The sequence below is a fragment of the Chaetura pelagica genome, unplaced genomic scaffold (assembly GCF_000747805.2).
Source record: "Chaetura pelagica isolate M959 unplaced genomic scaffold, ChaPel_1.0 scaffold10, whole genome shotgun sequence".
NCBI lineage: Eukaryota > Metazoa > Chordata > Aves > Apodiformes > Apodidae > Chaetura > Chaetura pelagica.
Window position 1 is genome coordinate 8,362,853 of NW_009952263.1, and position 16,447 is coordinate 8,379,299.

General features: G+C 38.0%; 1 protein-coding gene across 1 annotated transcript; it reads left to right on the top strand.

The window, feature by feature from the left end:
* Positions 1-256: 256 nt before the first annotated feature.
* On the top strand, positions 257-13,087 carry DAZL (deleted in azoospermia-like). Its single transcript, XM_010007631.1, has 11 exons — positions 257-307; positions 3,476-3,610; positions 3,880-3,971; positions 5,334-5,385; positions 7,581-7,647; positions 7,973-8,106; positions 9,386-9,463; positions 10,282-10,332; positions 11,290-11,394; positions 12,117-12,215; positions 12,948-13,087. The coding sequence occupies exons 1-11, from the start codon at positions 257-259 to the stop codon at positions 12,999-13,001; spliced, it is 918 nt and encodes a 305-aa protein (XP_010005933.1). The 3' UTR covers positions 13,002-13,087.
* Positions 13,088-16,447: the final 3,360 nt, after the last annotated feature.

The following is a 16,447-nucleotide window of genomic DNA, read 5'->3' on the forward strand; positions in this document are numbered from 1 at the left end:
CGAGAAAAGAGGCTTCGCACGGCGCTCCGTGAGCTCGGTGCTGATCAGCGGGAGCTGCTGCCCGAACTCGCACGCTGCGCCTTCACCATGAGGTTGCTGTTTCTTCGGGGACTTCTGGTTTGAAAAATGGAATTTGCGGCTATAACCCCGACACGTAGACCACGACATAAAAGTAGGGTGTTTTATTTAAAAGCCACAGCCGTGCAGCGTGTGTGCGTGTTGCAGCGCTTGACTGACAGCTCCACCTGCTGCCTAGATGGAGGACGACGTCGTTTTCCCGGTGGCGGGAGCCATGTTCTTCCTGCAGGTAGTGTGTTGCCATGGTAACCGAGCCCGGCGCACAGAAGGCCTGCACAGCGGGAAACAAAGCTGGAGTTCTGAGTGCTTAAATTAAAAAAGCCGAGTGTTTAATGCTTATTACAAACAAATAGTGTGCGAGGACAGGGAGAAGCCTGAGGAGTCGGAGACTTGTACTTCTGTGGCCAAAAGAGAAGATTTTCTTCTCCTGGCTGTGCATAAGACTGAGACATGTTTGTAACCTATTTTGAGTAGCTAAGTAATTCCACAATCTAGCCCTAATGGTAGTCCTTTTCCACCTTTTTTTTTTTTTTGCCAAAAGTCTAGCCTCATCACTGCTGTAGTTGAGGTTAATCCAGTTTCCTGGCATCAACTCTTTGCTTGGTTGAATAATGTGAAGAGCAAACTGATTTACATTTTATCTTGTGATGAGAGAAAGGAAAAAAACCTGTTAATTGCAGTAAACTGAAAAACTTTGAATAAGCTGTAAGTTTCCTGATGTGTAAGAAATCTGTTTTCAGAGATACTTCATGAGAGGGATAGTCAAATCAACCCCTCTTGGGATATTTTTGAAGGGCTGGTTTTCTTCAGCTGATGTCATCATTTTAGGGTAGCTAATTAATCACCTTTAGGACTTTCCAGATTTTGAACACTTGGAGTGGCTTAGGCTTTGGGCAGTTGATTCAGCAGAATTGAGTTCTTTCCCATACTCTTACGTAAAGTACAGTAGTTTACATACTACTGCATTAGGTAGTACAACAGTCATTACATATTGCATTGATAAAACAACTTGGTTTTAGATAAGGCAGTATTTTGAATTGGCAAAAGTTCTGCATTGTAGTACTGAAGATTGGAAAATTAACTTTGAGGGAAGGGGATTTTGTTTCCTATCTTCATACTTTTAAGACTTTTACCATTTGTGCGTTTTTTCATCAACAGCTCCTTTTCAGGTTATAACAAATATATTAACTTCAAGCCTATTTTTTATGTTGACCAATTTCTCAGAATGCTTAGGTACCCTATTTACTCTCTTTTACATATTCAATGTGTAAAAGCATTAAGTTAGTGTATTTTCTTTGAAAATTGTGTTCTGCATCATTAATGTGAGGAAACAAACAATGCACTTCTAGGGCAGCTAAGGCCATCTATGGCTTTGCATACCAGCTGTGTCTGTATGTGTCTACCTTGTGCTGCTACTGGCACTTGTCGGCTGTCTGTTTAGAGCTGTTTCCTGCTCATAAGTTACCAGAAAATTTGCACAGCTAAGTGAATACTTCTCTTTTAGCCTGGTTCACTGAAACAGATCAGAAGGAAAGAAGTAGAAGCCAACAGTTGGATCTGCTTAAGTTTGTGGTGAAGATGCGGTCTCAGATTTCCGTTTAAATGCCCTTTAGTTAGGGGTGCAGCCGAAGAAGTGGTCTTGTGTCTTGCTTCATTTTTGGCCTTGTAGTGTTCTAATGGTAGCGTAAGTGTTTATATAGCTGCAGATTGAGCTTGGGTAAGAAGTGGATCTGTCTGAGTACTACAAAATTTATCTTGTGAAATGTAGAATTAATTTCCTTGTGTAGTGATGTCCTGGTACAATAGGAGGGAAGGGGGAGAGCTACCCTTTTTTTGTGTTTACAGCAGAAATGTTCCACTACACTGTCTTTACTACTGTGGAACAGTGGAAGTTGTGGTCTCCACATTGTCTGGAGGGTAGAGGTGGTTCTTGGGAGGATAAAGGGAAGGGAATTACTTTAAATTTTAATGAGAATTTGCAATAGTAAATTGAATGTAGGCAACAGTATCTGGTATGATGGAACCAGATGCTGTCTGAGATACAACTACATGAAATGGAGTTGATGGCATAGTGCTTCTCAGAGGAAGAGGCTAAGCTGTCCCCATCTCCTGTTCTGCATCTGAGGTGGATTTGGTGCTTGTCTGATACCATAGTAAGCTGATTTAGTTCTGTGCAATAGCAGAATACTAGTTGAGTGAAAAACTGCTCACTTTTTGTTACTTATCCTGCCATATTTAGTTGAGTCAGCTTAATTTGAACTGACAAGTGTTAGAACTTGTCCAGAGGAGGTACAGGAAGAGATGGGGCAGGCAGTCTTTAGCTTTTAGTAGTGGTGTGTTGTTAATTTGGTTTAGTCACACTGAAATAATATTTGGGGGGCTGGATTCTAGTTTTGGCTTTTTTTATTAGTGGACAAATCATGTTCCACTGGTATACCTTGGTTCTTGTGATTGTTCTCATTTCCTTACTGGGTGGCCAGTTGAAGTGAGTGCTTGTCACTCAGCTGCAGTTTAAATGTGCATTAAACATGAAAACTGTTACATCAAAAAATTAGGTGCTGCCTATTGCAAATTACTTCGTTTCAAAATACCAGCTAATTTAGAGTAAACCAAAGTTTGAAATACCTGAAATAGGGATAATGCCACACCAATTCAATTGTAAGGAGAAATACTGAATTACTGTTTGTTTAGGGAGCATTGTGTCTTCAGCCGTACCTGAATGAATCTAACTCCTAGCTTATGACAGAATGCTTTGGGACCAAAAGGGTGCATCTGAAGCCTGGGTATACAAAACACACCGTAACTGTAGTTGCTCTATAATCTTAACATTCTTTGCAGTTCTTCTCTACATGCAGTGCATGCCTAAGATCCTGCTTTGGTGCAGACAACTCAGAAACAAGTTTGTAGTTATTCCTGTTATAGTTGAACCAACAATTGTATTTTTTCCTGAGAAAATGTGTAGTGCAACTATTCCATCAGGGTTTGATTTCCCTTCTTACAGCTAACTGATAGTATAATCCTGTTACCTGTATTGTAACACTAAGTTTACTTGCTTCTCAGAAGATGAGGGAATTTGTTCTGTTGGATAAACAATTTGCAGTAATTTATAAGAATTTAATGTCTTTCTTATGTTTTGATAAAGTTCTCAAATGAATTATTTTGGATTTCTCACTTTGTGTCTGGTAGTAACAACACTGGCCATGAAGATTTACATAGTCAGGGCTTCTTAAAAGTAGCTTTGTCTTTTTGCAGCATATGGTTTCCTTAAGTAATCGGAAAGGTGCTATTGAAATTTGTTGTCCTATGCTATATGTATAAGAAGGTGCACGCATTCTGGTATCTTAGTGTACTATAATAATTTGTCTGAAATCTTTTAATTTCTGTTTAAATTTTTTAGTCTGCAAACGTGGAGGCCCAGTGTGCAGGTGTCTTGGAGGATAGTCCACGTCCGTCAACAACCAGTCAAGGCTATGTTCTGCCGGAAGGAAAAATCATGCCAAACACAGTCTTTGTTGGTGGAATTGATATAAGGGTATTTATATACTTTTAATTGTCTAAGATCTATATAGGGCACTTCGGTGGGAAGGAAATGGGAATTTAGCTCCTGGTTTCTGTGTTGTGTTTGGTTTTTTTTATATAATGTGTGTCTTGTGAAGTATTGCAGTGTCATAACAGAAGTCTGGAACAGATGATGTAGTTCTTACAGTAGTAGAAGATGGGCTTAAAAATGGTGCTGGCTGCTTTAAATCAGTTTTAAACAGTTGAATGTGTTTAAAGAATCTGAAGACTTGTTTCTTTTAGATGAATGAAGTAGAAATTCGTAGTTTCTTCGAACGATATGGTACTGTGAAAGAGGTGAAAATCATCACTGACAGAACTGGTGTTTCCAAAGGGTGAGTAGAACATGAATGGTTTGTTTCAAGTTGCTGCTTGTATGGACTTAATTCTGTCATAGATGTGAGCAGCAACTTAACAAGGTTGACAAGCTTAAGCCTTGGTGCTAGCTACAGTTCACTGTTGTGGTGAATAAATTTTGTGAAACATGTAAATCTAGATTGCCCCAAATCTGCATAATCTTGATTTTTTGCTTCAGTCTCTTTTCAGGAAAAATAAGGTCATTGATACTTAACCAGTGGACACAAAGCTTGAAACTTGTGTAATGCTTATGCAGACTTTTCTGTTGTAGGACTCGTATGATGGCTAGAGTAGTTAACAACCATCTGGATAGAGTTTAAGGATGTTTCAGAGGATAGGGTAGATGTTTTTTTTCAAGGCAATGGCACTGTACTTGTGTAACACTCAAGGATAAGTTACAGAGGAAATGGCCAAACTTACTTGGTTGAATGAATGGTGAAAGCTAAGTTTGTGAACGAAATTGAGGTGAGGGAAGTTTCCATGGTATAAATAGAAAAATTGAGTTGTCTGTGGTAAACCACTTAAATAAGGTTCTGTAGGACCTAAGCTTGTTGCATTCTGGGGAAGCTCTCCTAGTTTTGAAGCTATCCCTGCTTTGAGAAGGAGGCTTCACCCTCTGAAGGTTCTTTCCACCCCAAATTTTTTTTTTAAGATTCCATGAGCAGATGCTAAGAAGCGAGGTTTTTCTTAGGTGTATGTAGTGATGTGTGAGCTGGAAAATTTTTATTTCCTCAGCTATTGTTAGTTTTCATGGTGAATTCTGATGTGCGATTAGCCTGTGTTTGTTCTGAATATAGATAATGAACTGGCATACTCCGTTGATTGACACAACTGTTCTCTAATGCTCTGAAATTATCTGTATTTTCTAGACTAAATAAACAACTGGGGCAGTGAAAGAAAAAAACTTAATGCCAGCCTTCAGGGATCACATTGCCCAGTGCTGCTATGCTTTTGTAATGCCTGCTTTAATCCAAATTTAGATAGTAAATTCAGAATTTGGCTATTCAGATCCTAATACATCAAAGACTTTTTACTTTTGAGTTAGCAATATAAACAGTAGTGCTCATTTTGAGTAGCTGAAATGGAAGAATCACCCTTACGTATATTTCATATTATTCTAGAACGTGGCGTTCGACTCTTTATCTGGCCCAGCAGTATTATGCTGCTGTTTAGCAGCAAATACATTTTCATGCTGAATTATAAACTGATGTCCCACTTTTTACTTTGGGATTGCAATATAACGTGGCTGACATATATGCTGTTAACTGGTCTTGTTCAAAATAATTTAGCTAATGAAATAAAAATCTGGTTATTGAATAACCTCATTTTTTTCTCTTCAGGTATGGATTTGTATCTTTCCTGGACAACGTGGATGTTCAAAAAATTGTAGAAGTAAGCTCTTTGTCTAAAGTGCCTGAAGAAGTTGATTCATGAAGGCTGGATATATTCTGGGGAAAGCAAGTCATGTACCTTGTAGAGTAAATTAGGACAAGGAGAGTCTAGGGCTGCCCAAAAAGTAAACTGTGGAAAATCTCTATTGGTGGTAGAATCATTGTATATATTTACTTAAACAAGAAACAAAATTTGGTTTAGCCTTGGTGTACTTGAACATCTCATGTTGTATTTCAGGTCATTTTCATTCATGTGCTTGAAAGACTGGTGTCTGCCTACTTGCTTTCTGTGTTGGATAGCTGTCATAAAACTCCTGTGCTTATGACAGATGTATAGACCTGGCAACATCATTATTGGGATTAACAGTACCATAGGGAACACAAAACTTTTTTTTTTTTTAACTTAAGTGTCAGCTGGTGAATTATGTGTTTCTGTATTTATTTTTTTCAAGCCTCCTTCAGTAGAAGATGGCAACAGTTCACATGGTTCTGTGCATGACAGGATTTCAGGAACAGTTAAATAAACCAAAACCCACTTGTCAGACTGGTCAGAGTATTTCATCTTTTTTCCACCCACATCTTTATTCTGTTTTTATCAGTATGAGAAGATGGATCAAATAAGACATTTTTATACAGCTATTATAATAATTTTGCTTGTTTTTGCAATGAACAATAAAGTTGCTGGTGTCTGTTCAAAGTACATTATTTAGCAGAAAGGGGAGAAGCTTAGCTAGGTGTCTTAAAATTACAAACTGCGTATTTTCTTCTGAAGCAGGCAAGTCCGTAGTGTTGCGTGAGACAGTCTAGATAAACTGTATCTTCATCTGATACCGACTTAATGCTTCGTACTAAATTTGTGTTAATTGGGGTAAAACAAAAAACTTCCACTTTTGATGTGTAAAATGTTAGTGAACCTCAGTGTAGGCCCTGACTGTAAGAGAGTATCTACTTTAGGTAATGGCATGGCATGTGTGCTATGCACACCTTCATAGGTAGATAAACATGCTTCTTGTCACCATCTTGACAGAGACTGAGAAATCAGATGCAATGGTAATTTACCTTCTGGGAGTTCTGTGTGGTGAAGTTCCCGAGTACCTGAATAAAGTTTATTCAGCTTAATTCCATGTATTAAAGCAGCTTTCTATTCACCAGACTTTGACTGTAATCTTGTTGAGAACAGAATCCTACAGGCCCTCTTCTACCTTCAGTTCAAATAGATCTTGAAATGTGAGGATGTTGTGGGGTCACTTCAGCCTACATTCATTAGTGGATGTTCTTAGTTTTCGATCAAAGCTGTTTCTGTGAATAATACAGGGTTCAAATTCTGCAGGGAGGGGAGCATGCTTGAAATTCTTCCTATGCTCTTGTTATGGCTCCAGATACTGTGCTGGCAAAACAATACCACATCATTGGTCATTGGAAGTCTGAAATCTTCTGTGTCAACTAGCATTTAGGCAGAACTTGCAGAATGAGAACTTAAATGAGTCTCGGGTATTTGCTGACTACTGAAGCATGCTTCCAGCTCTGTTTTGCAAGTCTTTCAGATGCTTATGTTCCTGGGTTTGGGTGTTGAGGAACATGTAAATAATATTTCAGATTCTCTTTGTCGTTGATTAATCTGTGTGGTGCATAGATCATTTAGCCAAAAAAGTTGAGAAATTCAAGCATGTTTGTTGAATGTTTTGAAGGAACACATGGAAATTTCTCTGGAGAGAACACAGCAGCATGCAGGTAGATGGTAGTGGTTAGGTAGCTTCCTTTTTTCTTTAGTGTTAGGTGGGCCACTTCTAACATGGTATATGAAGTCTTGTTAGGAAGCTTGTAGGAAGAAAGGTAAGTGGCAATGTAAATGTGATTTCAAGGGAACTTAAGCTGTTGTCATTCTACATTAATAACCTGAGGCAAGAATAGTTTGAATATGTGTATAGAAGCAGAAGGCTGATAGTCATTAATATGTATCTGCAGACTTAGTTTATGTTGCTATTAAGGCAAGTGGCACATCATTGGTTTGGAGAGTCAGTGAGAAGGCAAAAATGTGCTCAGAACATGGCAGTAAACTAAAGCTAAAAGGCATAAGTTGTTCAGGTGGGAGAGAAGGATGAAGGCTGTTGAGCCTGTATGTGAGTAGTCTCCTTAAAATCAAGCAAACCACACACCTCACTGAATCCTCAGCTTACAGAGTAATCTGTCTTTCAGTCACAAATCAACTTCCATGGCAAAAAGCTGAAACTGGGGCCAGCTATTAGAAAGCAACAGAACTTGTGTGAGTATATATAAACAGATTTGTTCATATCCAAGTATATTCACAAATTATATTTTTCTTAATTACACAGTTATGTCTTTGCAAATCTTTTATATGATGAAATAATGTATGTCACAATTGAATCTCAGTTCTGAATTTTATGACTTTGCTACATGTGTGATTTTGTGAGATTTTAATAGTAACTCAGGTTCATAGCCCAGTACAATACAGTTAATGTTAAATTAACTCAAGTGTTTTGACATTTTTTTCCTGCATGAATTTGGATTACTAATTAAATACACGTGAAAATGTCTTAATACTGTATTTTTATTCACTTTAAAACAAGGTTCTTATGTACACCCGAGACCATTAGTCTTCAGTCCTCCTGCTCCACAGTTCCATAGTGTATGGAGTAGTCAAAATACAGAGACATACATGCAGCCTCCCGCTGTAATGAGCCCAGTAACACAGTACGTTCAGGTAAGGCTGTTAACACCACTGATTTTTGAACCACAATTCAGTATTTTTGAAAGTGTGATCATACACATCTTGAGGAATATGTATTGAGATTCCAGTCTTGCCTCCTCATTTTCATGCTACCTTTTAGACCACTTTAAAAAAATGCCAACAATGTTGAGGAATGTATTCAGTGGTGTAATCTCTTCATAAAAAAAAAAAACAAACAGGGAGACCCTTTCTATTTTGAAAATGAGAAAACTCTTGAAGGTGGATGTAAGATTTAATTATGTAACAGTTCTTACGTAGTCTTGTTACTTGTCACAGATGCACTTCACAAATCAAATGCATCCAGATATTGGATGTACTGCTGCTCTGCTTCAAAATAAACCAAAAACTATAATTTTTTAAAAAGTATGGAACCAGGAATTGACTGTTGTACATTTTTTTCCTCTTCCTAGCAAAATAAATTGTTTCTGGACAGCTGTTGTCTTTGGAACAATGTTATGGCATCTGCTGTTAACAGTTGTGACAAGTACAGTATGTCTACAGGACTTCTATATTGGTACTTTATGGAATACTTTTTACCAAGATGCAGGCAGAGTAGTTTACAACCGTTTTGTGAGTCCTGAACTATGAATACAAGGCCTTTCAGATTATGGTCTCTTCCAGTCTTAACCCTATATGATACCCTTAACCCAATACAACAGGGCAATATTAATTGCAGGCTGACTCTGTTTTGTATATTTTCCTTAATGAAGACGAGCAAACTGCAGTGATGGTGGTATATTTGATGGTAGTATATTTGATGCTCTTAATTTTACTGGGAGAGAGATTGTGTAGGAGAAACTAATTCTCTTGAATGCTGGAATGTGCGTTTATCTGTTCTCTGAAATTGTAATACTTAGCTTGTCTTTGGTTCCAAGAAACCAACCTGCAAGTTGTAGTCCTTTATTTCATGGTAGTTGGTCTTTTTCAGGTCACCTTTAGAAAGTTATGGGATGAGTTGTACTTCTGAAACTACTTAAAAGTAACAACTACAAGCAGATGTGGGATTTTCAGATATATAGTATGTTTTTTAGAATCCCACTTTAGAGATTTTTAGTGCCTGAAGTGCTGAAGCCCTGTAGGAAATCTGTGAGGGTTGTTTTTAAATAATGGAGCTAGCCTGAAAGGGGAATTAGAGTAACAATGTGACTACTATTTCTAAAAATGTGCTCCTGGCTTTATAAATACCTCTACAAACATCGTTTTATTACCTTGTTTCAAACTTGCATTTTTTAAAAAAAGCTTTATTTTGCAGACATATCCATACAGTTCACCAGCTTTACTGATACAGCAGCAAGTTCCTGTAGGATATCAGCCAGCTTACAACTATCAGGTATGTAATCTTTAGTGGCAGCAGAAAGACCTGATACCTGACAGAACTTGAGTGAACAGTGTTAACTGGAGTCTGATCTGTGTTTCTGTGAATTCTGTTTCCCTTCAACTTCTGCTTCACAGAAATGAAAAGTAGAAAGAAAATTAGTGATTTTTATTCTAAGGCCATAAAAACTGTTGAATAACTTGGCATACTTCTTAATAGTTTAATTTTTTTTTTAATTATAAGAATTGAAATAACTTGAAATTAGTAAAAGTACATGAATCTGTAGTACTTTTTGTGGGAGGGAGCCTTTCATTTGCACATGCTGTAGTGTGTGTAGTGGATATTAGTTATTTTAAATGGAATTGCTGAGTCTCAGGAGACAATATAAATGTGGGATGTGTATAGAGTGGGCTTGTGCTCTTGAGCTCTACAGATGTTTGGGAGGGGACTTTGCTGATACTGATTATTTTTTTAACTCTGAATGTGTGAGTAAGTCCTGTACTGAAATCAAACTACAAGTAGTTCAGTAATTGCAAGTAACTAGGAGTTTCAGATGTTTTCAGTGTGACTGTTCTGTTTCTCTTTATTTTCCTAATTATTTTTTAAAATGGAATGAAAAGAAAAAGGAGATAGTTGAATTTTTGGGAAGGATTGCCTAGTGCTAAGCACTGTATGAGGTACACATGAAAACATTATCTTGCTGGACAGAAGAGTGAACTACTGTTTAATAACAAATTGACATATGTTATAAATGGTGGCTCTTAAAGAAAAATTACTTGACTTTGTTGGAAATAATTTATTTAAAGCTGGTTCTCATGTATTTTTTGTTTAAGGTTCAACCACCATGGCTTGCTGGGGAGCAAAGAAATTATGTTATGCCTCCAGTAAGTACAAAGTTAAAGTTCTGGAACTTTGTCTTAATTAGCGCACTGTTTTGACAGCTTGACACAAAAAAAAAAATTCCACCTGTTTGCCTGGATCTGTATGTATCTGGTCTATACAAATCTGTAGCTGGTCACAGAAGTAATTGTTTAGAATTTTCTACTGACATGGTGCTTTTTTAGGAGCTGCCTGGCAGAACAGAACTACCTGTTTTATTGTGTTACTCTGTACTTACTAGTAATAGAATTCTGGAATTTCAGCATGAACAGAATGGGTTTTCATGAAAAGTGGTCAAATTGGCTGTAAAAGCTGCCTGTTCCCTAGGAGCATCTGGAAGGATGTGTGCATAAGGAGTAAATGCTTTATTCACCCTCTTTGGTGTTGTAGTTAAACTGCACTGGGTTCTCAATGGCAAAACTACAGTGTAAACAGAGGGAAGCAGGGAGTTCTAGAAAAGCTGCAAAATGGCTTGCACTTTTCTAGAGCCTTTTACATCTTCAAAAAAACCCTAGTATATTAGTATGAAGCAACCCTCAAATGAGAAAGGACCTGTGTAGAGAAGAGCAGTTTCTGGTAGTAGAGAATTAGATGTTTACTTTCCCTTCTCTCATTTTGCTTCAGTGCTTAAAGTTACCTGCTGGTTGTCACAAATTCTCAGTGAACACCTTTATTCCTCAACATGCTTGACAACAAAACCTGTATGTGGAGGAAGTAGGTTGAGGAGCTAACTCAAGAGTGATTACAGACCTTTATTAAAATATATCCTCTTTGGAAGGAAGTAAAACTGTTTTGATAAATTAATACAGATCAGGATACAGTATTTCCTTCACTTCTGAAAGTTTATCAAAAGTGGAGATAAAGTTGGCATAGCTTATGGGTAGGTGAGGAGCAATGACAATGCAACTATACATGTTTTCCAAGGGTTATTGAAACACTTGAATATTAAAAAAATTCCACAGGTTTATACTTCAGTAAGCTATCACTGCACTGAGGATCCAGAATTTATCCAGACAGAGTGTACTGTTCCAGAGCCAGCACAATCATCTAGTAGCAGTCCACAAAAGGTAAATGATCTCAAACTTTTTTTTATAAATCCTATTATCAGAAATTTGCACATGAGGATTACATGGCTTGGTGAAGGGGGCCTCTTAACGAGTATCCTAGAAGTTAAGGTTTACCATTGCTGTTTTAGCCAGTTAGTCAATCCATGGCATCTCTGTTTGTGTACCTCTTCAGAAGCCTCATGTTTCCTTGAAAATATTCATGCTTATCTATAGTGCTGAAAGCTGTATAAAATGTGTTCTGCTTCACCAGGTACAAGGTTTTCAAGTGACAAGACTTTATTTGCTGAGAATTACAGGGAAGTTGCAGGTACTAAAAAAGCAGCTTAAGTAGCACTGCCTGCTATCCTGTGCAGATTTATTTTAACCTTGATGCATCTGAAGTAGTAAAGTTTTATTCCCTTCCTCACTTTTTTTGTGGAAGGTGACCCTGGTTTAGCCAGTGGTTGGCTCTGAATTGAATTGTCTATAGGAGACTCCATTTTGCAGCTGTCAGCCTTTTCCATAGCTGAACTGCCATGTCACTTGTCAGAACTGTTATGTTGTAACATATAAGGGTGATAATGAGTTACCAAGAGTTAAAAAAAGACAAAAGAGCTCAGGAAACATAGGGCAGTTGAGAGGAATCTTGAATGCAGAATAAACACTGTGATAGACCCACATTGCTAGTAGTGGGCAAAGTAAGAAAATCAGTATTGTTTTAGATGTGCTTAACTGTATTTCAGAAGTCTGTGGACAGGAGCATACAGACAGTAGTATCCTGTCTCTTTAATCCTGAGAATCGTCTGGGGAACACCTTTGTATCACAAGAAGACTACCTTAAGGTATGCACTGAAAGCAAAATTAAATCCCTAAAACATGGCTGGCCTTTGGTTTATTCACCTATAGGATACCATAAGGATAAAGAGATTTGCATCTGGAATGCCATTAGGACTTCTTTTTCTTGCCCATGCTCTGAGATATATGGGTTTGGCTTACAGCTACTTGATGCTGAAAACAAGTGCTGAAAGTGGATTCAGGGAATTTAACAAAGACTGTGGTAAAAAAATGTGAACGATTAATGAACATTTAGAGCATAAAACTGGCTAATCATTTCTCAATGACAAATTGCTGAAAGGGCAGTGGGTTGCCCCCTGCTTTGAATAGAGAATGTTGAGTTGGAGCCTTGATAATCTTTACACCAGTAAGTACCCTCTATGGATGGTGACTATACTTTGTGTGAAATGTCTACGCTTTAACCAGTAAATTAGACCAGGTTAATGGCTAGTCATTTTTGCTCCTTGCTCATTCTTTGTAGAGTTGCAGTATCTGTGTTCCAAGTGGTATTTATTTCTGTTGTTTAATGTTATATTTTAGAGTTGGCTTTCTTTTTTTAGAAGGACAGGCATGTGAACTAGGGACATGTGCTGTGAAGCCAGGAGTACAGAAGCTTTATCGATTTTGGAACTGAGTGATAAGAGTAGACTATCTTGAGATATTTTGATGAAAACTTGAGTTGCTTTATTCTGATTGTTACCTAGAATTAATTTTTTATCTGTTCTCCTATCCCATTCCAGGAGAGAAAGCCTCATCACTTCAGAAAAGGAAGAGCAGTACTCAAAAGTGTTTGATCAACAAAGACTTTAAAGTATCTAAATTCATTAACTTGATGTTACTACAGTTCAGTTTAGCAGTGTGTGCAGTATAACCTTTTTCAGAGTTGCTTCAGGTTGAAGTTTGTGTTCCTATTCTACCTGTTTCGATGCAGTTGGTTTTGCTTTGTTTGAAGTTTAAAGTTGTAAGAGTTGACAGACTTTCATGTTTTATTAATAGTTTGCATGCTTCCCTGATAACTAACTGAAATGTTAAAGTTTATATGGTTGTTTGGTGCATGTGGATTTTCTTCTGAGTTCTAAGGTACAGTTTGCATGTTAGGCACAGTTTTTTCTTAACCCATAGTTTAAGTGGCTAATACCTAACTGGTTACCTCTTGCAGTTTAAAAATGGAAGCAGCTATTTGCCCAAGAGGTTTTATTTTAAAACTGAGCTCTTAATCAGTGGAACAGAAGACGTCAAGTTGTAACTCAACTGAAGCCCTTTAAGTCCTGGTTGTCTTAAGACTACCTAATCAATGTTATGTTCATTTATGACAGTTTATGTACCTGCAGTCTTGAGCATCACTATCAGTTTTGGGAAGGTAATTAAGAGAATCCTGAAATTCCTGTAAGTAACTTAAGATGCAAGAATGTAATTAGCTGTATTGGTTATTCAGTAGAGTATGCTTTTTTACCTGAAAAATTTTAGCAATAGCTGTATGTTAAAACAGTGAGAAAATACTGCATGTAAAATATGCCTTTGTGATGCAAACTGTTAATCAAAGTATATCTGTAAGCCTATTTTAATAATTACGTAGATTTTAGTAATGTATTTTGAACAAATAAAATAAATTTTTATTTTGACTTGGCTCCCAAACCTCTAGTGACATGCTGATGTAATACTAGAGTTAATTGTAAGCTACTTTGAGAAAGACATACAGTATAATAAAGATTCATTGAAGCTATTGAAGACTTATTACTCTGTATGAGAACTCTAGTTAATACAAATTCATAGTAACAATTTATTTTGTAGTAGTTTTTAGCTGCAGTTTTGAAATGTAGAAGTGAGAATTGTGTTCAGTCATGAATGTATGTTGGGTCCAGTGCTGCTTTTCTCCTACTCCAATACCTCAGTTTCTCCAGGCTAAAAGGGAAATCAGGTGTCTTACTGAGGATGTGTACATGAGCTTGAATGGGATTGCATGTTCTACTTCAATTTTCCAGAAGGTTTAGAAACAGTAATGGCTAGGAAAAGATTTATCCAGAAATAGATGTTGAAGAAATACATACAAGGGAATATGACTTGCTATAGACCTGGACATTAAAGGGAAGGAAGGGGTGGCAGGGAGGTGGAATAGAGATTATATAGGCTTTGGATGTACTTGATGCAGAAGTGTACTCATGTTCCCATGGCACAAAAAAACCAGAAAAACCAAAGCTGGTAAGACTGTTCCTTGTCACTAAAGACTCTTTGTGAAGTGATCCCATAATACTAGTTTGCCATGTTTTTTTTCAGACTCTTCTAAAGCTAGTGGCTTGGTTATACTTCTGTGTTACCAGCTTCTCACTAAAGGCTTCTTTTTTAATCTTACACAGTTAAACTCTATATTTAAAAAAAGACGAGATCTGGAGTTTTCTGAGTAATCAGGAACCTTTGTAACTTTACCTAGTAAACAGCATACTTGGGCTGTTAAAACTGTGATGTCAGTTTATTGATAAAGGTAACTGCTTCATTGCAAATGCAGATTTAATTTTGGCTTAAATGTTGTAGTTGGCTTGATTGCCCTGGGATGTATTTGAGGCTTTATGCTGTAGCTATAGGAAAACATGAAGTGTGTATGTGTAGTTCTTATTGAAGAGTCTCAGCACCAAAAGAAGAGATAAAACAGAATATATCTATGTAGAGTGCATATTTTTTGTTTATTTGACCAAGTGTTACCCATAGGACCATCTGGTAAGTGAGCTGATTGTTCAGCATGTTTGAAATGGTGGAGCCAGTTATGAACAATTCTTACCAGCATGCTGAGAAGGCTTATCACAGTGAAATGCATAGCCTAGGCCTTAGGAGTGCCATTTATTTTCTCTTCCATTAGATCATGTTGTGCTGGCTTTGTTAGCCATTTTTCACCCGTAGGAAACTTACTTTTTTTTATTCACATCTGGGAATTGTACATTTTGTGGTATATGCCAGTAAAAGTAACAAGTTGTAACTAAGAACATGCATTTTAAATGTTCTTCTGAAGTACCCTATAAACATAACACAAAACAGTAGGTAAATCTCTTTTGTGTTACATTTGGAAAGTTGAAACATCTGTTTAATATGATTGTAGCTGAAGGCATTTCCAGAATAGGTGCAGAATTTGAGCTGCTTGCAAATTTGTACCTCTTGGCTTACCGAATGAAGTGGACCCTGTCAACTGTGAACTATTAGGGAGCAGTGAATTCATAGAATCATAGAATCTTAGGGGCTGGAAGGGACCTCAAGAGATCATCTAGTCCAACCCCCCTGCCAGAGCAGGGTCACCTAGAGTACATCACACAGGAACTCATCCAGGTGGGTTTTGCATGTCTCCAGTGAGGGAGACTCCACAACCTCCCTGGGCAGCCTGTTCCAGTGCTCTGTCACTCTCACAGTAAAAAAATTTTTCCAGATATTCACCTTGAACCTCCTATGCTCCAATTTACACCCATTACCCCTTGTCCTATCACTGGTCATCACTGAGAAAAGCCTAACTCCATCCCCCTGACACTCACCCCTTACATATTTGTAAACATTGATGAGGTCACCCCTCAGTCTCCTTTTCTCCAAGCTAAAGAGACCCAGCTCCCTCAGCCTTTCCTCATAAGGGAGATGTTCCACTCCCTTCATCATCTTCGTAGCTCTGCGCTGGACTCTTTCGAGCAGTTCCCTGTCCTTCTTGAACTGAGGGGCCCAGAACTGGACACAATACTCCAGATGTGGCCTCACCAATGCAGAATAGAGGGGGAGGAGAACCTCTCTTGACCTACTAACCACACCCTTTCTAATGCACCCCAGGATGCCATTGGCCTTCTTGGCCACAAGGGCACATTGCTCGCTCATGGTCATCCTCCTGTCTACCAGGACCCCCAGGTCTCTTTCACCTACACTACTCTCCAGCAGTTCAGCCCCCAACCTGTACTGGGACATCGTGTTGTTCTTCCCCAAATGTAAAACTCTGCACTTCCCCTTGTTGAATTTCATCATGTTTCTCCCCGCCCAACTCTCCAACCTATCTAAGTCTCTCTGAATGGCAGCACAGCCTTCTGGTGTGTCAGCCACTCCTCCCAGCTTAGTGTCATCAGCAAACTTGCTGAGGGTACATTCTATACCCTCATCCAGGTCGTTGATGAAGATGTTGAACAACACCGGTCCCAGTACCGACCCCTGAGGGACTCCGCTAGTCAAAAGAAACTAGTTTAGACAAGATTGAACTTGTTTGCTTTATGGTTCTTGCTGGGAG

Coding starts and splice junctions, on each gene's coding strand:
- DAZL (XM_010007631.1), top strand. CDS start 257: ATGGAGGACGACGTCGTTTTCCCGGTGGCGGGAGCCATGTTCTTCCTG. Junction 3,972..5,333: donor AGAACTGGTGTTTCCAAAGG/GTGAGTAGAACA, acceptor TTTTCTCTTCAG/GTATGGATTTGTATCTTTCC. Junction 10,333..11,289: donor GAAATTATGTTATGCCTCCA/GTAAGTACAAAG, acceptor AAAATTCCACAG/GTTTATACTTCAGTAAGCTA.